This window comes from Periophthalmus magnuspinnatus, chromosome 14, assembly GCF_009829125.3.
Source record: "Periophthalmus magnuspinnatus isolate fPerMag1 chromosome 14, fPerMag1.2.pri, whole genome shotgun sequence".
Lineage (NCBI taxonomy): Eukaryota > Metazoa > Chordata > Actinopteri > Gobiiformes > Gobiidae > Periophthalmus > Periophthalmus magnuspinnatus.
This window is the reverse complement of record NC_047139.1, coordinates 23,490,073-23,514,776: the sequence shown is the minus strand read 5'-3', so window position 1 is coordinate 23,514,776 and position 24,704 is coordinate 23,490,073. Positions and strand designations below refer to the sequence as shown.

The 24,704-nt window shown below is 38.7% G+C and overlaps 1 protein-coding gene across 1 annotated transcript; it reads left to right on the top strand.

Annotated features, from left to right (window-relative positions):
• The first annotated feature begins 470 nt into the window (after nucleotides 1–470).
• On the top strand, nucleotides 471–24,704 carry cltca (clathrin, heavy chain a (Hc)). The gene is made up of 30 exons (XM_033978313.2): nucleotides 471–757; nucleotides 7,725–7,932; nucleotides 9,539–9,807; nucleotides 10,265–10,426; nucleotides 10,513–10,626; nucleotides 11,125–11,298; nucleotides 13,549–13,746; nucleotides 14,283–14,483; nucleotides 14,915–15,067; nucleotides 15,139–15,261; nucleotides 15,372–15,509; nucleotides 15,618–15,782; nucleotides 15,879–16,059; nucleotides 16,147–16,310; nucleotides 17,050–17,175; nucleotides 17,601–17,743; nucleotides 18,998–19,232; nucleotides 19,321–19,443; nucleotides 19,528–19,673; nucleotides 19,750–19,933; nucleotides 20,027–20,219; nucleotides 20,311–20,468; nucleotides 20,557–20,829; nucleotides 20,912–21,229; nucleotides 21,354–21,485; nucleotides 21,579–21,689; nucleotides 21,761–21,931; nucleotides 22,533–22,754; nucleotides 23,476–23,551; nucleotides 23,621–24,704. Exons 1-30 carry the CDS (start codon nucleotides 716–718, stop codon nucleotides 23,752–23,754), a joined length of 5,037 nt encoding a protein of 1,678 aa, XP_033834204.1. The 5' UTR covers nucleotides 471–715; the 3' UTR covers nucleotides 23,755–24,704.

Here is a 24,704-nt window from a genome sequence, read left to right as displayed (position 1 = left end):
GCAATCCAATGCATTCTTAGTTAACATGACTAACTTTCATCTTAAGTTTGTAATTATTTTTTGCAACATGCATTAAAGACAGAAGCAGTTCCTACTATGTGTAGATCTAATTAATTATTTTTCAAGCATTTTCATCAATGTCATTCCTAAGATTCTCTGGTTTATTGAAAGAGCCGATGATTGGCCCAAAGGAACAAGTGCACAGCGCGTAGGAATGACGTAGTTCTGCGAAGACGAATGATGTGGCAAAAATCAAAGGGCGAATGGAGAAAAATAGTCCCACTTTTACTAATTTTCACGCTTACTAAACTGTTGTTGTTTACACTTTTTACATAACAGTTACATGGGAGAATAAAATACAACCCGTTATACTAACAGATTTGGTTTTATTCTGGGTATATTGTAGTTTTAAAAGTATGTATCCTTCCGCCTGGCTGAATCCACTTCCATTTCCGGGATGTTTTCTGCGTTGTCCAGCCTCCACCGCCATTGCAGGTCCAGGGAGGTGTAGTGGCAGCCAGTCTAACCCAGGGTAGCCCGTAAGGAAACAGTCTAGGGACAAATAGAAAGTAACACCAGATTGACACCTCGTATTAAGTAAAATTTAGAGTTTAGACTGTAGATTAGCGACCCCTTCACGGCCCGGCTAGCATCTGAGAGAAAGAAGTAGTGGGTTAGCATTTGAAGAAACCGGAGGAGAGTGAGAGGCACCGCCATGGCTCAAATCCTTCCTATTCGCTTTCAGGAGCACCTGCAGGTTTGTGCATGAATGAATAGTTGGCTGTTTTAGGCAAGTCCGTAAGTCCTCACAGGAGTTTGGGGTGTCCCTGTGAAGGATTTTTGGTTTAAGTCTATTTTAATAGTAGTGAACGCAGCTAACAAGCTAAGTTAGCTTTTACTTGCTATGCTAACTGGCTTGGTTGGGTGGATGACGTTTATCTTAGTTAGCATCTAGCGTGACTGCTAACTTTTTTTAAATTTAACACTTTTATTGCTCTTAGTGCCTTTCTTATATCTCTGTTGTAGTTTAATTGCACTTGGCATTCATATTGATTAAGTATCAGTGCTTGGATTTATATTGGAAGTTAATTTACACACATCGTCTACGGTTTCTTATGAACAGATTATTAGTTTAAGTTATGTAGGCTATTGGGTTTTGCAACTGCTGTCATCATTAATGTAAAATATTAAGGTTAAACGCACGACGCTTTAGACATGTCCTTTTGCCAAATGCTATTCCTCACTGGCTCACTAATGTTTGGGTTTTGTCAGCTGTCTCGACTGTGGGATGATGTGGCCTTAGAGGTAGAGGAATTATAGTATTTGTGCAGATTTGACATGCTGTAATAATTAACAGTGCATGCTAAAGATATCACGTTGGTCAGACAGTTGTAGTGTGTCATGTGGTTTGTGGGTTGGTCCTCAAACCATGTTCCTTTGTTTAGAAAACCTTGTAATTATTTATAGGATCAATATAGTTTTAAATCGTAGGAATTCTTAATGTAGATATTTCCCCAATCTTCCCATGTAAGTGACAAAAGTTGGAAAGGGAATAGTACCCCATGTCCTAATGTAACCATGGAGCACTGGCTTACAAGATGCAATGAATAAATGATAAGACTTTGGCCTCTCAGTCCAGCTTATTACAAGTTATCCGATCTACCATGCCACTCAAGTCAAGAAACGGTACTACTTGATGCATTCTGTCGAGGGCACAGAAGTTTCATTTGATCTGTTTAATTGTGCTTATAATGATAACAGTCTCAGATTTTAAACATTTTAAAAGAAATGTTCTTTATCTTTCTTATAAGTTAGGTATAAGAAACGTTTTGTTTTCTTCCGAGTTGTGTCATTTGCACATTACAAGGTCAAACTGCTATAACTAATGCATGACCTGCATATGTTTCATAAACGTTTAAAATGTTCAGGCTTTATTGACCATATTGTGGCCTAATATCGTTTTGTTCTGTGCTTAAGGCATTTTTAAAAATCATATTTATGTATTCATCAAACAAATTTTGAGACAGTTTTTGTTGTTTATAGCTTAACAAATGCTCATAAATCCTTTTTTACTTTGTCCAAGGTGCTCATTCAGCTGTCGACTACTGATCATTATGCAAAGCTTGCATTTTATACATCATCCATTTAAACAAGTGTAGTATGGACTTTTCCACATGTCAAATGCCTGTGTCCTGTGTGCGGTGGGAAACTGCGAGAATGTGAGAACATTCAAAGTAATCTCTATTAGCCATGTTGATATGATAGCAGTTTTCACATTGTGTTTGACAAAGACCTAAACATGGACTTAAGGGGGCTTTTCAAAGGATTCATTATTCTTTTATGGACAACTTGCAAACATTTCCTTTTTATAATTTGAGCTTGTGGTAGAACTTGTATGATGCAGTTTTATAGGTCACAGTGTGCTTATATAATCTGAACGTTCTTACATGTTTGCAGAGTTGTTATAGTTTGAGCACATGACATATTGTATTACATCTTACTACTTGCAGAGGAGCAGATGCACGCGTGTTTATTGGGTCATCGTCGTACTGTGTTAGGTTTCATCTTTTGAGATTTCCGCTCTACCCTTTGAACCGGGTAGGGAAGGCCCAGCTGATACCTCGTGACTGACTGGTGAGGAATGAGGATACAGAAATGCTGAAGAGTGGGAATTCTGCGTTCCAAAGTTGAGATTAGGTGTGTGGCAGCATGATCTTGGAGTCTAATTGTGATTTAGATTTGCAAATTATGTTTTAAAATCTGTTCAGTTTATGGATTTCTGGATTTTAAACACTTCCACAAGCATCAATATCTGAGGGAAGACTGAAACATGAACTGATGACTAATACAGGAATCTCATGTATTTCACAACGGCTAACGGTTAAACTATTTTTTTCCCTAAATAAACAGGACTATTTTGTTTTTTGTGTATAGTCATTCAATTAGCCAAAAGTTGCAACCTCTGTAATTTGGTAATTGTGCCAAATGCAAGGAAGAGGTAAGGATAGCCTATCTGTATAGCGCAATTCATACACAAAGTAATAAAAAGTGCTTTAAGAAGAAGAAAGACATTAAACTCACAATACAAACAAAAACATAAATAACCATAACAAATGTAAATTATTCAGTTGCAGTTTTGATTTGTAGTTTATTATGCTGTCCTAATTAGGAGAATTTAAAGGACACAAGGAATTATCTCTCTGAACCAAAGCCTGTATCTTTCATCCCAACTCTTTATCAGTGTCCCTGTTGGTCACATGTCCCACTGCAGTCACATGGTTGTGAAGGAGGCAGTGCTTGGACCAGCCTGTTATTTCAGTCCCAGTATTAACACAATGGGTCCCTGGTTTCCTGTTGTGGAGCTGTGTCGTTGAGCGCTGCACGCCTCAGCACATTACACAGCACATCCTTCCCTGTGCTGCCTTGAACTCTCCGTTTTTGCAGGACACATGGAGCACTTTTTCTGCTGAGCCACAAGATGCTTTCTGACCAAGGAAGAGCATGGAGTTAAACCAACAGATGTTCAGGAATGATGCTGTGCTTGTGACATATTGTGGATATTGGAGGGTTTTCCCAGTATTGGTTCGATACTGAAAATGTAGCTGATATTTGGACCGCAATGTTTGTGTGTCTTCAGTTTTGTCTATTTCATTAGCATAAAAAAAGAAATAAAATTTAAATGAGGCTAAAAATGTGGCCATATGTTTACCCAGTCATGCAACAAATTATTACAATGCAGACAGTTTTGCATATTTTCATTTTTTTTATTAAGTGAACAATTTATTTGTGAGTTTCTCTGTAACAGTGGTTCCCAAACTTTTCATACACCACAGTACCCCCAGGAAAATATTTCACTTAAGGGATCCAAACCACCTGATCCACACCAAATAAGCACTATCCCAAAAGAGGACAAAAATGTGGTTTAAAGTGATTCTGACTTCAGCAAATCTACTGCTGCAGAATCCACGTACGACCAAGGTGTCTGAGTACCAGCAGTAATACCCAAGTCACTGCACAATAACTCATAACTCAATAATCATAACATGTATAAATCGTAATGTAAATATTGGCAAATATTGGCTGTCGGCCACAGCAGCAAAACGATTTGAATACCACTATCGGCTCAAAAAAATCCATATTGTACCATCCCTAGCTTAGACGGTCTATATTATCCTATCCAAGACACTGAAGCCAATACCTCAGACTGTGGTGCTCTCAATTCAAAGGCATCAGACCAGCACGGGCCAGAATAAATAAGTGATTTTCCACATTGTTTGCGGCTCCACTGGTTTGACCTGCTTTTACACAAATTCCTATTCTCTGATGTCATTTGCATGTTGGACCCATACACAGTTCAGGCAACATCTGTCTGGCTATTAAAATAGGAGTTGTCCTTTTATTTTGGGTGTGCTACTTACTACTCTTTCCGGTTTGTTCCATGAATTGGGAGTTCACTAATGTGTCTTGGAAAAGGGAAACCTTGACAAAAACGATTACCTTTTTGTCTTTATAAAAGCAAATAAAAATAGCCTTTTCACCATTAATTTCCTCAACAGAGACAATCACTGCTATTTAGCACAAAAAAATAGTCATAAATTTTTCCTCCAAAATCTGAACCTGAAGAGGACTGACAGTGGACTTCTCAATTCTCTATTAAAATTCGATTAAATTCACAGCCCTACTTTGAAAGCATAGATGTTATTACAAATATTTGGACAAGGAGCAGTGTCTTTACAGACTGCTTCACTTTGTTGTATTGTTTGCTTTGGTAAATACTTCCTCTATCACTGTGATGTCATCTGTGAGAGCTTGATACAAAACCAGTTTCTGTGACTTCCTTTTGTGCTTGTTGCACTTGTTATGTGGTAGATTTAACAAGGGTTGCCAGATTTTCAGAGAACAAGTGTTGCCTTTGGGAAAAATTGCCCAAAATAAGTAATGCCAGCCCCACAAAAATAAACTCCCCCCAAAAAGTAGTTGAACATATGCTCCTGTTAAACAAGCACTAATGAGATGCATGTATATTTAATAGCACATTTTGCACCAATAACATTGTTAAAACATTAGCACTGTCAGTCAGTATTTCAGTCATTAGGTCATTTAAGGTCAAACAAAACTAAAAAAGGATGTGAACGTCACTATCAGAAGGAGCAAGCCAAAAACACAATCCGCAAGTCTCAAAATGTGTAGGCAGCTAACTTTCCCAAAATAGATGCCCAAAGTCACTATATAGTAGCTCACTTGGCAGCTCTACATTTATCCCAGTGCTACTGAGAACAAACTGTGAGCCAAAGTGAAAGAATGTGGGTGGGCCAAGGCTGCGGGGTGTGGCCATTAAATGATAAAAGGTGGACACATTTCGTTGAGGTTCCAGGAACTGTGGTTTGTGCTGATTAGGATGCTATAACAGAATGTAAAATGGAGTAACTGCAGACCCACTCAACCCCTGTCTAGCTTACAACATAATGACTTTATCTCTTCTAATAGAGCGGCCAAAATTATAATCACGATATTTTGCTCATTATTAAAATCACAATTGGTGAAAACAGTGGTTTCTATGCAGTTTAAATTAACCTGTTGAGAAAATAGACATGTTATTTGTAAGGTTTTGTGACACTTAAAAGTCACTGTTGGATAGAAAAGTGTTTTTTCTATGTTTGACTTTTAAGTGTCACTTTGCTCCATGTTTTGAGTGATTGAACAAGCTCACACATTCTTAATAAGATGATTCACTGCATTTTTGATTACAATATTTTTGTAATTGAATTGAGTAATTGAAATCCTGGTTATAATCTCAATTTATTGCATATATACTCCCTGCAAGTGATCATTGTAAGCAGTTAATACATCTGGATTGCAAAACCAGGGAAGTTGCAACATCACCACAGAATGGCCTTTGGAGATGTAGTAGTTTCATTTCCCTCAAATTACTTCATAACATGTTTCTGCTACTGCAACAAAAGGAAACGGTTGTTCATTTTATATGATTATGATTTCTAGAGTGCTACCTGTTTGGACTGTAGAGGTGGGAGCTAGGAATCAATAAAAAATACTGCATATGTTGTTTTGGAGATATTGATTGTATTGTCCATAGTTAAAACTATAAAACTGAGACACAAAAACAAACATTGAGGTATTGATTTTTGTAAATATCGACCACCTCTTGCTGGTCAACTAAAGACATGCCCTATGCAACAATTAGGCAACTACAAGAGGGCACAGCCTGGCACATTTCTCAAAACTATGAAGTGTTTTCTATGATTGAACTCAAAATGCACATACAAGACCACAGCTCATAGACGTTTATGCAAAAAACAACTACAAAAATAAGTAATAATAAATAGCATTTTTGTATTTGAAAAGGAAGTTTGAACTATCCAGTCACTCCAAACTCCTTCCAGGCATTCTCCTTTCTGCTGTGTTACATGGAATTCTTTATAATCCTAATAAAACTATTAGACCAATACAAATGTTGGTCGATTTAGGATACTATCAATAAATTAATCTTTAAAGGTCTACAGCTCAAGTACTTGTGCAGCGGCCTGAATCTGGTGCAACTATGTCCACTTTGGTGAGAATGCTGCGTCAGGAGTTCTGTACTGCAGGCAGGATGTTCTTTTTTCAAACTTTGCTGTCTGCTGCACTTTAAAATGGTTGGGTCTAATGTAAAACTAAAAAGAACCAAGTTTAGATGTTAGAAAAGCCCTGTAAATCTGAGATTTTTACAAAGATTTACACAGATGATGCCACATCCTGATGGAGTGTACTTACAAGATATGTTTGAATCAAAAACACCAAATTCACGTTAGATGAAACCTAATTCTCTCAATGCATGGAATGTTTAAGAGACTTTTAAAAATGTTCCAAAACTTATACTCTGTGATAACACAATACTGAGGAATTTGAAAATTGCTCCAGCCCTTATAATTTTTCGTCATAAAACACTTAAACATACTTTTATGTGTATAGAAGTATGTGAAATAAAGGCTGACATTATTTCTCAGACTGTGTTGTTAAAATGCAGTAGTTTAGACTAGGCGTTAGCTCTCCTCCCTGTCCCATCTGACTGCTCTGGCTGCTCTGCTCTGTCACTCATATGACCACATCACCTGGTCACGCTGTGTAAAAGCTGAGGTCAAAGTCCCCCTCTTGCTGTTGTTTCCGCGGCTACATGTGTTTTTTATAACTATGAATGGATTCTCCTTATATCAGTAGCTACTATTAAAGGGGACATGAATTAAAATTAACATGGAATCAAACATTTTCAGTGTCTTGAGAATTTAACTGTAACAAGCAGGGGAGTAACTTGCATGCTAAATTTTTCTCATTTTTGCAGTTATTAAGTGAGTGAGTGCTTTCTATTATCAAACTGTTTCAGGGCTTTTTTCAGAGATAAATACTAGTTTCTTCTTGCTTTTCTGCATACATAGTTGTTTTTGCATGAGTGAGTGAGTGCACTTTGGGTCAGATCCATAGAGATATATAATATTTTTTTCAGAGCTACGCACCCTTTTTATTCAACTAATTCATCGACATGTCTTTAGCTGACTACAGCCCTACAATGAACAAAATGTAAATTTTTGATCAAATTATGGTATAGTTTATTACTGTCAAATAAGCATACATTTTTAATCTTTGAAATCACTTTGAACAGTATGTACAATATGTAATCACAAAAATTTGTGATTAACTATAGTAACACCTTTTGCCTACTTTTTCTAAAGCTCCAAAACCTGGGCATCAATCCGGCTAACATTGGCTTCAGTACCCTCACCATGGAGTCAGACAAGTTCATCTGTGTGCGGGAGAAGGTGGGTGAGCAGACGCAGGTGGTGATCATTGACTTGGCCGACCCCAATACCCCCATCCGCAGGCCCATTTCAGCCGACAGCGCCATCATGAACCCTGCCAGCAAGGTCATTGCACTCAAAGGTATGTATTGACTTTGACCAAGTGTTTTCTGCCTGAATAATTCATTTAACATTTAGGGGTCGCTGTTAAAATATACTAGTACTTTTATTATTTTTCAAGTAACTTTTAAAAAGCTAAAATCTGCAGCATTTTTATTAAACAGTATTTTGAACACTTTTATGCATCGGTTTGTCATGGAGCTAGTTTTTTGCTGTGCTAGTTTTATTGACCCGCATGTTCTATAGGCATTTTTATAGAAATATTAAAGTATTTTGTGGCGCATTCATGAATGCTTTGACTTTGTTGTTTTTGTTTTTGTCTTTGTGTTTTTTTTCTTTACTGCTTTCTTATGTGTTTGCAGACGGTGAGTTCAAATTTAACTACAGTTATTGTGGAAGTAAAACCTTGTTTAGGAAAAACATCTGGCAAAAGGGATAACCTTTTTTCATCAAATTAAACCACTTGCTTAATTGCAGGAATGTTACAGTATAAGTATTTTAGGAATGTTTTAATGATAATTATATTTATAATAAATAATGACAGATTGTTCAAAAACAGGGTTTATCTTCCACAACTTAATAGCTTGCTGGCATTTCATTGTTTTATTGTGTGTTCAAATGATTTCATAATGGTTAAAATGAGGTGATTTGATGTCATGTAATTTTCCATTTTAAAATTGTCCGTCATCATTGTGCAGTAATTGTCCAATGGCCATCCTCATCTCACATGTTACTTATGCCAGTAATGTGTTAACTAGTCACATATTTAACAAAGATTAGGAACAAAATCATGTTTATATACACAGTATACTACAGCACTGGAGCTGCTAGGCCTCCAGTGTAAACATGTGTCTCCTGACACCACTGTGTAATTTATCGCCTTTTGTGTTGAAAACCTATTATGCATCAGCTTTTAATCATTTTGCATTCATCAAAGGTTTATTGATCAATGAACAAACAATTCTTGCTGTAATAAAGCATAAGCTTGCTTGGTTAATCTAAACTAATGAAACATTGTCCAGGTGAGTACATCGCCATGATTCAATCTTCTGTTCAGGCATGCATTTGTGTGAACTAGTGAAATACTAGTTAACTGCTCAGTGGGTACGGCTGCTGGTTCTTGTAGGGACTTCAGTCCAGACTTTTGCTTTTGAAAATATCTGAGACGGTATGTTTTTTATAAGGTGATTTTTTTTTTTTCTTGCTTTTAGTCGCTGCTGCCCTTCCTCCCCCTGAAAGCATTCAAAAATGCTACATGACTTAAGTAGTATGTGTGTATTCTGCCCAATGTGAGAGTAGCTCTACATCTGTGTTTAGAACAGCTTAAATAGAAGAACAGGGTTATAGTATTGATATAAACACCCAGAGGGAATATCATTTTAAGTGTTTTTGTCAGTTTTCTCAGTGCACCTGAGTCTTCACCGCCTCCGACACCGCATGTATGGCACCCTCTGCCCGACAGTCATGGTGCCATTGCTTGATGAACTTTATACCATGACTGTTACTTTTTTAAATCATCTCTCTCCTTCTACTTAAACATAATCTTTCCTATTTTATTATTGTATGTTGGTAGAAACTTCTACCTGAAAATGACAGAAAATAAAAACTGCTTATTTGTATTCCCATAGCGGCCAAAACTCTTCAGATCTTCAACATTGAGATGAAGAGTAAGATGAAGGCGCACACGATGACGGACGATGTGACCTTCTGGAAGTGGATCTCCCTGAACACAGTGGCTCTGGTGACGGACACGGCCGTGTACCACTGGAGCATGGAGGGTGATTCGCAGCCTGTCAAAGTCTTCGACCGCCACTCCAGCCTTGCGGGTTGCCAGATCATCAACTACCGCACCGATGCCAAGCAGAAATGGCTTCTGTTAATTGGTATTTCAGCACAGGTAATACACTGAAACTTGAATTTAACTGCTGTACCAATTTTTTTTCACCTGTGTATTTGAGAACATGCATTTTGCTCCAGTACAAATGCATTGTATAAGCAACCCTTGAGGTCAAAATAAGTGTGCTGTGTGTCATCTGCAACTAATTATAAAGCTATTTATTGTTTGCTAATCAGGAAGTGGGTGTTATCATGCTACTTAGCTATACGTGACAGCAAAACTCCTCTCTGTGCTGAGAAAAGCCCTTCAAACTTAGTCATCACTGTGAATAATTTGCATGCTCGGAATGCATCAGGGAAGTGAGGAATAACTTTGGACTACTGCAAACAGTTTAAAATGAGCTAGATCTGTTTTCACTATTTGTAAGATGGTAAAAAACGGGCACAGTGCCTTTTAAAGAAGTGTTTGTTTTTCTATAGATAATAATTATTTTTGTGTTTGTTTTTTTACTCCTCAGCAAAATCGTGTGGTTGGAGCAATGCAGCTTTACTCTGTAGACAGAAAGGTTTCTCAGCCCATTGAAGGCCACGCTGCCAGTTTTGCCCAGTTCAAGATGGAGGGCAATGCAGAGGAATCCACACTGTTCTGCTTTGCTGTCCGAGGCCAGGCTGGAGGAAAGGTAACAGCAACCAAACCAAAAGTACTTTATAACCGACCCCAAAACATCCCTCTATAACTTTTTTTTTTTTTTTTTTTTTTTTACAGTTGCACATCATTGAAGTCGGAGCCCCACCAACTGGAAACCAGCCATTCCCAAAGAAGGCCGTAGATGTTTTCTTCCCTCCAGAAGCACAGAATGACTTCCCAGTGGCAATGCAAGTATGTATCAATTTGTAATACTTAAAGGGGAAAAAAGAAACGTGTAGGTGTGTGTGGAGGTGTGTGTGGAGGTGTGTGTGGAGGTGTGTGTGGGGGTGTGTGTGGGGGTGTGTGTGGGGGTGTGTGTGGAGGTGTGTGTGGAGGTGTGTGTGGAGGTGTGTGTGGAGGTGTGTGTGGGGGTGTGTGTGTGGGGGTGTGTGTGTGTGTGGAGGTGTGTGTGTGGAGGTGTGTGTGTGGAGGTGTGTGTGTGGAGGTGTGTGTGTGGAGGTGTGTGTGTGGGTGTGTGTGTGGAGGTGTGTGTGGAGATGGGTGTGGAGATGGGTGTGGGGAGGTGTGTGGATATATGGACACTAATTGGTAGGAGGGAAACGGATCAAAAAACAGATCTGCAATGCAATGGTAGAGAGCCCAGAAAGTTTTATTGAAATATCAGCATGTAATTTGTTCTGTATTTTAATGTCCTACTGAAATGAATGACAAAATACCATTGTCTTACAGATAAGTGGCAAACACAATGTGGTTTTCCTCATTACCAAATATGGCTACATCCACCTGTATGACCTAGAGACTGGCACCTGCATCTACATGAACCGCATCAGCGGCGAGACCATCTTTGTCACAGCTCCTCATGAGCCGACCTCGGGCATTATCGGAGTCAACAGAAAGGGACAGGTGTGACTTTATCGTGGCTTGTATTGGTCATTTTCAGCACAAGACACTTTTCCGTATTGATGATGATGTATTTTCTTATGAAATACAAGGTAAATACACAAATGTTGAACCTGATCATTTTTATTAGTGACTAAACCCAAGAATGCACTGTATTTAAACAAAATTAAATATGTTTTTGAACAATATATATTTTAAAGATCCCCCATCTCTATTGAAGGTGCACTACATAACTTTTCTAGTTGGGGGTCTGCCACCTGCTTGTGTTCATGGATATGTTACTGCTTTGCCTGCAGTGTTCCACAGTATGGCATTCAAATCTTTGACGCTACCAGGCCCAGTTATAGGTTAGGTCTATGGAGAGTCCTCCCCACTCGCAATAAGAATGCATGTTTTTCCAAGGTATTTTAACCTGAACCTTTTAAACTGAAACAAGGTAATACTTTTTCAATGTCATACAGGCCAACATTCCAGCCAAAGCAATGATACGCAGATGTCATTGATGTCAGGTGTGGCATACCCTCCACCAGAAAAGTTAGATCTGTGCACATAGTGCATATTATAGGCCTATATAATGTTGTGATGTCAACTGAAACCAAACAATTAGATTTAGTATTTGAACATGGATTAGTCCAAGAAACAACATAACTGACATGGCTTTATAAACTGAAATTAGCCAAACCCAAAACAAAAGTAGCACTAATAACGACAACAGCTGTAGTTTATCTGTCATCACTGTGCGAGTCCAAACTGTGCCAAGAATGAATGGTGATAATCCTGAGGGTTGAGTTTCACGTGGGGAGGGCGGAGAGGTTTGATTCCTGAGGCCTTTGTTAAACCAGAGTAGAAACTGGATTCAACCAGCTGATGAATAATGTTCCAGTTGGGCCACGCTCCCCATGAATAATTTAGTAAGGAGGTGGAAACTGATCTGGGGCAGAAACGGTCCTATAAGCTTAGGGCAGTGTGTTGTATTTGCTTTGCTTCTACATCCTTTACAGTCACAGAAAGATTTTCAATCACCTTGTTGTTTAAAGGTGCACTATGTAACTTTTCTGGTGGAGGGTCACTTTTATTTGCTATTGCTTTGCCTGCAATGCTTTTGACATGTGTTTTTATTGCTGAAACATGAAAAACATTGTTTCTAGGTGTGACCAAGGCTGCCTCTCCACAGATCTGACCTTTTAAACTTGGCCTGATGGTTTCACCTGTTGTGCTCTATGGAGAGAAATAAGTCACCATACTTTGGAACATTTTAGGGAAAGCAATAGCTTCTCCAAGGAGACAAGCAGGTCCCTCTTGAGTCTTACATCTCAAGAAACTTGCCTGTATAAAGGATTCTTTTTTTTTTTTTTTTTTTTTTTTTTTTAAAGCAGATGACCATTATCATGAATGTTACATAGTGCACTTTTAAATTCGTGACCTGGACAGACATAAAGTTAGTGATGAGAAAATGAAATCATACCACAAATAAGCACATGATTTGAAGTCACAGGTACAGGCTGGTGCACTTAATCCTCTTAGAGCTCCTATTCTCCCTGTAATCACTGCCTCCTGTACGTCATCAACATGGCATAAGATTTCCAACATATGGTTTTTGAATACAGTTTTTTTTTCCCTCTGAGATTCTAAAAAACACATTCTAATCTGAAAAAAGAACTGCACAAAGAGGTCTGTTTTAGGTGTGATCTATGAATCCATCTAAATTTTCTCCCTTTAGAATTTGTCGGTGTAGCTCAGTCGGCCTTTCTTTGATTTGACTCAAAAGTGATACAATCATTGACCTATTTGCATCAGTGGACCAAAACCCTTCACTGTGTACTAAAGGTGAACTATGCAGCTTTTTACAGTAGGGTAGGCCACATGCTTGTCTCCATGGAGATGATATTTCTTTGCTTAAAAGGTTCCACAGTATGGCACCATTAAATGTATCAGTCATGCATATATTCAATTACAGGTGTTTTTATTACTCAGTATTACCCTATTTAATGGATGCAAAGCATTTTTATTGTGAGCGGGGTTACCTCTCCATAGATCTGACTTGTAAATTGACCCGATAGTGTCACCTGCTTGTCTCCATGGAGATAGATATGTTTCGTGCCATTCTGTGTATCATTCCAGACAATGCAAAAACATCTCCATGAAGACAAGTTGTAGTCACCCTCCTCCATAAAAGTTCCATAGTGTACCTTAAATGCAGCAGCCCAGTTTTTCTGAATATTTATGTCACACTGATCCATGTCTCATAAACAGGTGCTTTCTGTCTGTGTGGAGGAGGAGAACATCATTCCCTACATCACTAATGTGCTACAAAACCCAGACCTGGCTCTACGTTTGGCTGTACGCAACAACTTGGCAGGTGCTGAAGAGCTCTTTGCGCGCAAGTTCAACAACCTGTTTGCTGCTGGAAACTATTCAGAAGCTGCTAAAGTGGCTGCTAACGCTCCAAAGGTACCCACACTTCTAGATGTAACAGATGTATTAGACTAACTTTTGCTGTTAAAGTGCATGTGATAGTCTCACGTTTTTCTAATTATTACTTGTTTTTGGTTGAATAGTACCTGTGGTAAATATTTATCATTGTTTAACATTAATGAAGTGGCAGTTTGTGAGTATAAAACCTGATAAGATAATACAGAAGGTAGCAGTGAGTTCTAAAACAGATTACCTCTGCATAAGTCATAAACACTTAAAATTCCCTTCAAAATTTAGGCTCAGTTTACACTAAGAGGAGGCATTTTTCTGACAGTTTAAACCCTCATCAAAAGTAATGGTGTCATCTTTTTATTGTTAGTCTATTCCTATCTTTTGTAAAGTTTTGGCCCTTGGTAATGTTATGGTTGCATTAGGTAACAGTTTACATCTATGTATGTTATCTGCTGCCTGTATCCAACCAGGCAATACTTATAAATCATAAATACAATTATGTTAACTATGGTTTAGTGAAATGAGTTGTCTAACCTGTCATATTGGTTTTTGGCATTTAGGGTATTCTTCGTACTCCAGACACCATTCGACGATTCCAGAGCGTTCCAACTCAGCAAGGCCAGACCTCTCCACTTTTACAGTACTTTGGGATTCTTCTGGACCAGGGCCAGCTCAACAAGTTTGAGTCTCTGGAGCTGTGCAGGCCTGTGCTGCAGCAAGGGCGAAAGCAGCTTCTGGAGAAGTGGCTGAAGGAAGACAAGGTATTCACAATCTCCATGATAACAGCTACAAACAGGAAGGGGCTTTTCCTGAGCAGCACTTTTGTTTACACAGTTTCTCCATTATCTGAGATTGAGTGAGATCATGTGTTTATAAAGGTGATTGTTAAGTCTTATGCTTTGAGGAAATTTGTCGGGGTTGCACACTTTTGTTTAGTTGATTGTTCAACGGTGCCTTAGCTGACCAAATTTTCTAGTCTACTAATTATTGGGGTTATAATAGCCACAGCAGAAACCATGGAGTGCTTTAGCAGGAGTTTTGGGGGTGATTGGACAGTTTAATCTGCCTTTTTAGGATAGTTTTAGTAGTACTAATTTGTGAGAGCCTGTCATTTTGAGAGCATTTTCCAGTAACGTACCTTGCCCCCTTTTAGTCAATTAATTGATAAATTGCTGCTAAACTTGTTTTTCAGCTGGAGTGTTCAGAAGAACTGGGTGACCTAGTGAAAGCAGTGGACCCCACCCTGGCTCTTAGCGTCTACCTGAGAGCAAATGTCCCCAACAAAGTCATTCAGTGCTTTGCAGAGACTGGACAGTTTCCCAAGATTGTACTGTATGCAAAGAAGGTCTGTTTATTGCCTGTTAACTTAATACTATGTAATATTCTGAATGTTACTAAGGACAATGGTATTTTTAGGTTGGATATACACCTGACTGGATCTTTCTGCTGAGGAATGTGATGAGAATAAACCCAGAGCAGGGACTGCAGTTTGCCCAGATGCTTGTTCAGGATGAGGAGCCTTTGGCCGACATCACACAGGTTTGGCATTTTAACGTTATTACTGTACTATTACAAAGTTTATTTTCAAATATGGATTCTTATCTGGACAAATGCCTGGACTGTTTTAAGTGGTGTCCATGTGTGCTCAGATTGTGGACGTGTTCATGGAGTACAACCTGATCCAGCAGTGCACTTCCTTCCTCCTCGATGCGCTGAAGAACAACCGTCCCTCAGAAGGACCGCTGCAGACCCGCCTCCTGGAGATGAACCTGATGCATGCTCCTCAGGTACACTTATGCACTGTTACCCATTTATAAAATATTTTTAGAAGTGTAATAAAACTATACAACTCTGTGGGGTTCTTCATCGACTCACATAAGTCTTCATTACTGTAGGTCGCTGATGCCATCTTGGGCAATCAAATGTTTACCAACTATGATCGTGCCCACATTGCCCAGCTGTGTGAAAAAGCCGGGCTACTGCAGAGGGCATTGGAGCACTACACTGACCTGTATGACATCAAGCGCGCTGTGGTGCATACGCACCTACTCAACCCAGAGGTACAGGTTTATTGTCCAAATGAGGGACCATATTTCACCGTGGATTAAAAGCATCACTGATAATACACTGAATAATTGTTTGGTTCCCCTTCATAGTGGCTGGTGAACTTCTTCGGTTCCCTATCGGTGGAGGACTCTCTGGAGTGCCTGAGGGCCATGTTATCGGCCAACATCCGTCAGAATCTGCAGATCTGTGTCCAGGTGGCATCCAAATACCATGAGCAGCTCACTACACAGGCCCTGACTGAGCTGTTCGAGTCTTTCAAGAGCTTTGAAGGTGATGTTTCACTTATTAGGCTGCTTTTTAGAAAATACCTGTATGCTCATTTTTACAGAATGTGACGGTGTGGATTTTTCGGTACAGGTTTGTTTTACTTCCTGGGCTCCATTGTGAACTTCAGTCAAGATCCTGAGGTGCACTTCAAATACATCCAGGCCGCATGCAAGACGGGTCAGATCAAAGAGGTGGAGAGGATCTGCAGAGAGAGCAACTGCTACGACCCAGAGCGCGTCAAGAACTTCCTGAAGGTAAAGTTTCAACAAACATGGGATTCATGTTTTGAAAAGGGCATATTAGTACAATGTTGTGTTAACAATTCTACTTATTTGAACAAGCTGGCTTAAATTGAAAATTGAATTAGTAAATTGATGGTGCAGATAATCCATACTTGCCATAATAAAGATCCTAAAATTTAATTTGAACACTTCTTAATGGAAATGGCAGCAAGTTGACTGGGTAGAAACATCCCTTTCACACTCTAACTGTTGTGCTTTCCTTTGTCTTTGTAATGGCAGGACATGTATCAGGTAAATTGTCTTTACTAGTGACAAATGTCCCTTATGAACCCCCATCCTTAACCCAGTCTGTGAATTGGATTTAACATTTGTATGGTGGCGTATGCATCACAAGCCATACATATGAAGTGCTCCCAGTGCTGTAGAACCTGATGTGGTAGACTTGGCTGGTTGGTGTAGTTATTATTAAGTAAAAATATTTGTCTTTTGTGAAGCCTATTATGAATCTGATAGATATTTATGTGTAGCACAACAAGCCTTTATTCAGTGTAGCATGTTGTCAGATCACAGCGAATGCCCACACCTTATCAGCTTTAGACTGGGAGGAAATTGTGTATCTGCCTAGATTGGTTAATACAGGTCTTATTGCATCGAATTTATTTAACATATCTATCTTTTAGCATTATTGATTGCGTAAATATTCTATTATATATGTAAATGTATATTTCCCTTGTGTTTCCCTGATGAACAGGAGGCCAAACTGACAGACCAGCTCCCACTGATCATCGTTTGTGATCGTTTTGACTTTGTCCATGACCTGGTTCTGTATCTGTATCGCAACAACCTTCAGAAGTACATTGAAATCTATGTGCAGAAGGTAAGACATTATTTCTCACTTTGCTTCTTCATTTCCTGTTGAGATTATTCTAGGCTTGTCACAATAACAAGCTTTGAAGTGTGGAATATTGCTGAAGAAAATATAGACTGTAAACAATAATACTGAAACTAATTAATGCTACTGACACAATAATCCTAAAGCAGAATGACACCTGCCTAAAAATATTCTAAAAATACAATGTTAAAAACATGGGCTGCAATAAATAGAAACATGAAACACTTAAGTAGTTAGTTTGCATTCATAATGAGGCATGGCAGTTATTTATTCAACTCACAATAGCTCAATTCTTATCGCATCCAAAAAAATATTGTTCCCTCTATCATTTATTGAACCAAGTCAACAACTAATTAAGTAATTATCATGACAAACCTATTCACTTGTTTGTTTGTTTATATTTGTTTTAGGTGAATCCCAGCCGTCTACCTGTTGTGGTTGGAGGTCTTTTAGATGTGGACTGCTCTGAAGATGTCATTAAGAGTCTGATCCTTGTAGTCAGAGGACAGTTCTCCACTGATGAACTTGTGGCTGAAGTTGAAAAGCGAAACAGGTAATTTATTCGTGTTTAACCAGAGTGGTATATGTTGTAGTTAATGAAAAGGTTGTGCTTTTTCATTCCCTTAAATGAAAAACCTTATCAACTTTAGGGTTTGGGAGGAAATTGTGTATCTGCCTAGATTGGTTAATACAAGCCTTATTGCAGTGGATTTATTTAGCATATCTTATCTTTTAGCATTATTGATTCTGTAAATATAATATTTACAGAATCAATAATGCTATTTGATGTCATATTTTCATTATTTTTGAAAGAAACTGCTCCACAAATATTGAACTCTGTCATTATTTTTGCTCTGTAAACTTGCCATATTAATCTTGTGATCGTGGTCACTTGAAAGGACCATAAACCATGTCTTTGGTGTAGAACTGTTATGACCCAGCTCTACCAGGGTTAGGGAAGTAACAAAAAACAAGATGTTTAAGTGGTATAGTGTAATTTAATAACAGGATTGTAAAAGGGGAAAGTAACAAAAGTGAAAATATTCACGCAAATGTATAAACAAAACTTAAAGCAAGAAACCAAAAATAACAGGTTTAACAAATAACAAGTTTCGTGCCTCAAAAAAACTAGTGACCTCGGTCTATAAACAAGTGACAAAATAAGGGAGACATAACACAATACCAAACCACAAGTGTCCCCAAATAAATATGAGTCACATAAACCTACAAACAGAAATGAGTGACAAAACAACAACAGATGCAAAAATATAACTAAACTAGTGTCTCACGCGTACAAACTGAGACGGGGAGACAAACCAGTGACTAACCACTAAATGAGACGCAGACAAAGTGTCACAACGGCCAGCAGCCCTGAGCAGATGTGTTGAAACTTAAATAGGGAAGGTAGCTGCAGGTGATTGGCCAGGCGAGAAAACAGTCCTCCAATCAACAGCAAGGGGTCACACAGCCACAATTCAATGGGGAAAGGGGACAGATTCAAACATAAACAAAAAATAACAGATAGATACTAAAAGATGAAAGAGCTAAATTTGTAATGACAGGGGAGACCTTGAACTGTGTGCCAGTTTTTGTTTCATGTGAATAGGAATTCACAAAGATATTAACCATAAAACAGGTCAACACAACTTCAATGTGACAGTTAAACAGCAAATTCCACCATAGAATTCTGACCTCTCCTCCAGCTGTTTAAACTGTCAGGATTTTACAATGTTAATGTCATGTAAATCCAACCTGTTTCTGTCCGAGACCCAACTTAAAAATCCTGTTCCTCATCTTTGTTATCCAGACTGAAGCTGCTGCTGCCTTGGCTTGAGTCTCGTATCCATGAAGGTTGTGAGGAGCCAGCTACCCATAATGCTTTGGCTAAGATTTACATTGACAGCAACAACAATCCTGAGCGTTTCTTGAGAGAAAACCCGTACTACGACAGCCGCGTGGTCGGAAAATACTGCGAGAAGAGAGACCCCCATCTAGCGTGCGTGGCATATGAGAGAGGCCAGTGCGACCAGGAACTGATCAATGTAAGAATGTCATGATTGATTAAAATTCATGTACAGATTTTCTTTTTTTACAATGATGTGTCTAATTTTTTTTTTTTTTTTTTTTCAGGTTTGCAATGAGAATTCTCTGTTCAAAAGTTTGTCTCGTTACCTGGTTCGTCGCAAAGACCCAGATCTTTGGGCCAGTGTTCTCCTGGAGACCAACCCCTACCGACGACCACTTATTGATCAGGTAAGTTTTAACAAAGGTAGTGTTTATGTACATAGCCATTCAAAACATCTGAATAAATATGCTTATTGTTGTGTTTACTTTTAGGTTGTGCAAACAGCATTGTCAGAAACCCAAGACCCAGAGGAGGTCTCGGTCACAGTGAAGGCCTTCATGACAGCTGACCTGCCCAATGAGCTTATTGAGCTCCTGGAGAAGATTGTATTGGATAACTCTGTCTTCAGTGAACACAGGTGTTTATTTATTGTTTAAATACAATGTCCTTAATATAAAATGCATTAATTAAAGTAGAAAATTCCCCTCAAACAGAAATCTTCAGAACCTGCTGATTCTGACAGCAATCAAAGCAGACCGCACACGTGTGATGGAGTACATTAACCGATTGGACAACTATGATGCTCCTGATATTGCTAATATTGCAATTAGCAATGAACTGTTTGAGGAGGCCTTTTCCATCTTTAAGAAATTCGATGTCAATACTTCAGCTGTACAGGTAAGAAATTTCACCCCTTTTGTCCATGTTGTATATCTTTATATTGTACTTGTATATTGTACTAAAATAATTGGTTGCTTTGTTTTCTCCAAGGTGCTTATTGAACACATTGGCAATTTGGACAGAGCATATGAGTTTGCAGAGCGCTGTAATGAACCGGCTGTCTGGAGCCAGTTGGCAAAGGCCCAACTGCAGAAGGGTTTGGTGAAGGAGGCTATTGACTCCTACATCAAAGCTGATGATCCTTCTGCTTATATGGAGGTGGTGCAGGCTGCGGATAAGAGTGGTAAGAAACTTTGCTAAAATGAGTCTATACAATATCTTTATTGAAATAGTTGTGATGACTAAACATTTGAACACATGATTTTCCTGAACAGGAAACTGGGAGGACTTGGTCAAATTTCTTCAGATGGCACGTAAAAAGGCCCGTGAATCATATGTGGAGACAGAGCTGATCTTTGCTTTGGCAAAAACAAATCGCCTGGCAGAACTCGAAGAGTTTATTAATGGACCGAACAATGCACACATCCAACAGGTTAGTTCTTTAATTTTGTGTGTATCTAAAATACACACTTCATAAATGTTTGGTCATTGCACTTATCATTTCTGAATATTTTCCATAGGTTGGTGACAGGTGCTACGATGAAAAAATGTACGAGGCAGCCAAGTTGTTGTACAACAATGTCTCCAACTTTGGCCGCTTGGCCTCCACTCTGGTGCACCTCGGGGAGTATCAGGCCGCTGTGGATGGCGCTCGAAAGGCCAACAGCACTCGCACCTGGAAAGAGGTGTGCTTCGCCTGTGTGGACGGTCAAGAGTTTAGGCTGGCCCAGATGTGTGGCCTCCACATTGTGGTGCATGCTGACGAACTGGAGGAGCTCATCAACTATTACCAGGTAAGATGAAGCAAATGCATGTATTAAGTTAAGTATTAGTCCACATACGTACTTATGGTAATAATAATATCTCTTTTGCCAGGACCGGGGTTACTTTGAGGAGCTGATCACCATGCTGGAGGCCGCCCTTGGCTTGGAACGTGCGCACATGGGCATGTTCACAGAGCTAGCCATCCTTTACTCCAAGTTTAAGCCCCAGAAGATGAGGGAGCATCTGGAGCTGTTCTGGTCCAGGGTGAACATCCCTAAAGTCCTGAGGGCAGCAGAACAAGCACATCTGTGGGCGGAGCTCGTCTTCCTCTATGACAAATATGAAGAGTTTGACAATGCCATCATCACCATGATGAACCACCCCACAGACGCCTGGAAGGAGGGACAGTTTAAAGACATCATTACCAAGGTTGGTATTGGGCCCTCTTTAATTTACATGCACAAATGTATTAAATATAATTATCTTCTTTAGTAATATCAAATGTCAGAGTAATAATGTTTACACCTACTTAAGTATCTTTTTTCTTCTGTAGGTTGCAAATGTGGAACTGTACTACAAAGCCACCCAGTTTTATTTGGAGTTCAAACCGTTGTTACTGAATGATTTGCTCATAGTGCTTTCACCGAGACTGGATCACTCCCGTGCCGTCAACTTTTTCTCTAAGGTATCATTGAATTATGATTTTTAATGTCATGTTTTTAATGTACTGCCTTGCAGTATTTATTTTGGTACTGATTGCACATGTATATCTCTGCAGGTTAAACAGCTGCCTTTGGTTAAACCATACCTGCGTTCAGTGCAGAACCACAACAACAAATCAGTCAATGAAGCACTTAACAACCTTTTCATTGTAGAGGAGGATTATCAAGTAAGAACATTAAATGATCTTTAGATTGTGTTCTGCTTTATTCAGGGATGTAATTTTGTTTGTTTTTGTAGGCTCTTAGAACGTCAATAGATGCTTACGACAACTTTGACAACATCTCACTGGCCCAGCGCTTAGAAAAACACGAGCTGATTGAGTTCAGAAGAATCGCTGCCTACCTCTTCAAGGGCAATAACCGCTGGAAACAGAGTGTAGAGCTTTGCAAGAAGGACAAGCTCTACAAGGTATATTGTAGATCTGTTTATTCAACCAGATCATGTATGTTGACGCTAGGGATTGGACAACTGATATTAAGGTACACCGCGGTATTAAAAAGCCACGATATCAATACTATGAGGATGGACTTTTGACGATGCTTTTGCCACTGAGATTGTGGCAAAAGCAACAGTTCACACAGCCTTGGGTTCATGAATATTTTATCTGTGGTCATCAAAAATATAGATAACCAATTTATGCCTATCCTTGTATATACATTGAATCACTGTGAGGCAAATGTCTAAACAATTAACCGACTATTAACAATGATTGATCGAGTACAAAAAAAATATTGCAGGTTTATTTTAATAATCGTTATTGTTATCTGGACTATACAGACTCTAAAACACAGAAAACTATTTCTGACTTTAAGACTACACTTTAATTGTAAATATTCTGTATCTAGAAGCCTTCATTCACCATATTCAACCTTTAATTGATTATAAATATTTAAAAACTCTCATTGTACAAGATATAATAACTTGACTAGTAGATTAATAATTGTTAGTCGCAGCCATACTTCTGTCCCATCTCTAGTTGACACATTTGTTTTGTGATATTTTCTTGTAGGATGCCATGCAGTATGCCTCTGAATCTAAAGACACAGAGCTGGCTGAGGAGCTGCTGGCCTGGTTCCTACAGGAGAATAAGAAGGAGTGTTTCGCTGCCTGCCTCTTCACATGCTATGACCTCCTACGGCCAGATGTGGTGCTAGAGACTGCATGGAGGCACAACATCATGGACTTTTCTATGCCATATTTCATCCAGGTCATGAGAGAATACCTCAGCAAGGTGAGCGGCCATTCTGCAGGTTTATGTAAAACGTATATATGCAATTATGATGTCTTCCACTACAGTTCAAACAGCACTAACCAAAAGGATTAGATTCTTTAAACAGTAAACTTGTGTAGTAAATGAATATGTCATTATCTTTTTCCATTTCAGGTTGATGCAATTACAAATCAGGTGAAAGTCTTAGTTAAACCAGAAAATCTAGTTCTAAAATTGCCTTGTTTTTGCATGAGTATCGATTTTTGCATAAGATTGAACAATTTAAAACCTTGGAACAATGAAAATATAGTTTGATCACTAGCAAGTAGTACAAGTAGAAAACTAGTTCAGTATTAATCCAATGTTGGAACAAACTGGTTGTAAAAGCATGTAAAAAAAAAAAAAAAAAAAATACACATGAAAATTTTGTTAACTTGCATAAAATTACTGTTGATGTCACAAATTTAAAATTTATGGAGTCTGGAGTCTGCCTGTTGTTTGCTGTATATTTTGTAATTTCATTGGCATGACGTTCTTCACTGTTTCAGTAACACTTTAGGGCATAAATGTGCAACGAAATGCATATTGGCATGGGAGCTTGCTTTATAAATCACCTTTTATTACTGGACAAAAGCCATAGGAGTCTTAAACTGCTCCAAAAAGACATGTATAAAAGCATAGATATGACAGACTGGTTTTGTGGTGGTGTATTAACACACAGGGTGTTTTTATGCATCTACAGGTAGATAAACTAGAGACTTCTGAGTCCCTGAGGAAAGAGGAAGAGCAGGCAACAGAGACACAACCCATTGTTTATGGTAGGTCTAGCTTAATTTTATGAGCTCAAAGCTGATAAACCTGAGTAAACCATTTGTGTTTCTTTGAAGGCACACCACAACTGATGATTACGGCAGGCCCCAGTGTCCCTGTGGCTCCTCAACAAGCCTACGCATATGGTTACCAGGCCCCTGCAGGCTATGCTCAGCCAGCTGCTCAGCCAGGCTTTGGTTATGGCATGTAGAGCTACCATCCATCACCCACAGTCCTTCACCAGACCTCTCTGCCTTTTCAGGATACAAAACATTACACCTACATTATTTTTATTTTGTACTTTACCCCTTTTGCTATGAAGGACTTTTTTTCTGTTGAATCACAAAGATTAATAATTTCTCACATTCCATATTGACTAGATTATTTTTCTTCTGTCATTTTTGAATGGAAAATGGTTTGTGTACATTGGGGAGGGGGGCTTTTGGAAGAGCGAGTCCTCTTCAGTCTAAAAGGTCTGTTGTGAAGCATCTGATTTGCACTCTGTAGTAAGAAGAAATGTAGAACCTCTTGATGTGTGAGCAGCTTTTTCTGTCCACCTGTAAAATTCATTTATTATTGTATATTCAGATGATTTGTATTTGAATATAAAACTGCCGCTTCAAGTACAATCCTGAAACACTACGTTTTATCTTCACTTGCTTCACGGCATTTGACACCCAATTTTAATAGAAAGTATATATTTCAGCAATGCCTGTGCAAGATGTTCATAGCATCTGCTTTCATATTTGATTGTACTTTGAAATACTGCTTGTATTTGGATGCGTTCCACTTGGGCATAGACAACAAACCACTCTGACTGACGCGCTCAGCCCCCTTTCCACCGCAGTTTGTTTCTGCTGGATATCACATGATCCTGTTGTCTGGGTTGCAAGAAAGATTTCTGAAAACTTTTGCTTTTATCTTGTTCAGTTGACCAACACATTCAATGTCACTGCAGGTCATGTGGTTATTTGAAGTTTTTATCAGAATGGCTTGTGTGTATACAGAAAAATTGTTGATTAACTTTGGACTTATATTCTTATCTGGATTACTTTAGAATAAACAGTGCACTTATAAGAAGTGATTGTGCATAATCAGGATTATATTGAATGAAACTGCAGTTTTGTTTTCCACTTGAAAATAAAGGCTTCTTGTTTGTCA

Bases quoted from the DNA above. Each gene is read 5' to 3' on its own strand.
- cltca (XM_033978313.2), top strand. From the start codon at position 716: ATGGCTCAAATCCTTCCTATTCGCTTTCAGGAGCACCTGCAG. The intron at 15,068-15,138 runs GTCTGTTTATTG...TGGTATTTTTAG, and splicing joins TTGTACTGTATGCAAAGAAG to GTTGGATATACACCTGACTG. The intron at 20,830-20,911 runs GTAAGATGAAGC...CTCTTTTGCCAG, and splicing joins AGCTCATCAACTATTACCAG to GACCGGGGTTACTTTGAGGA.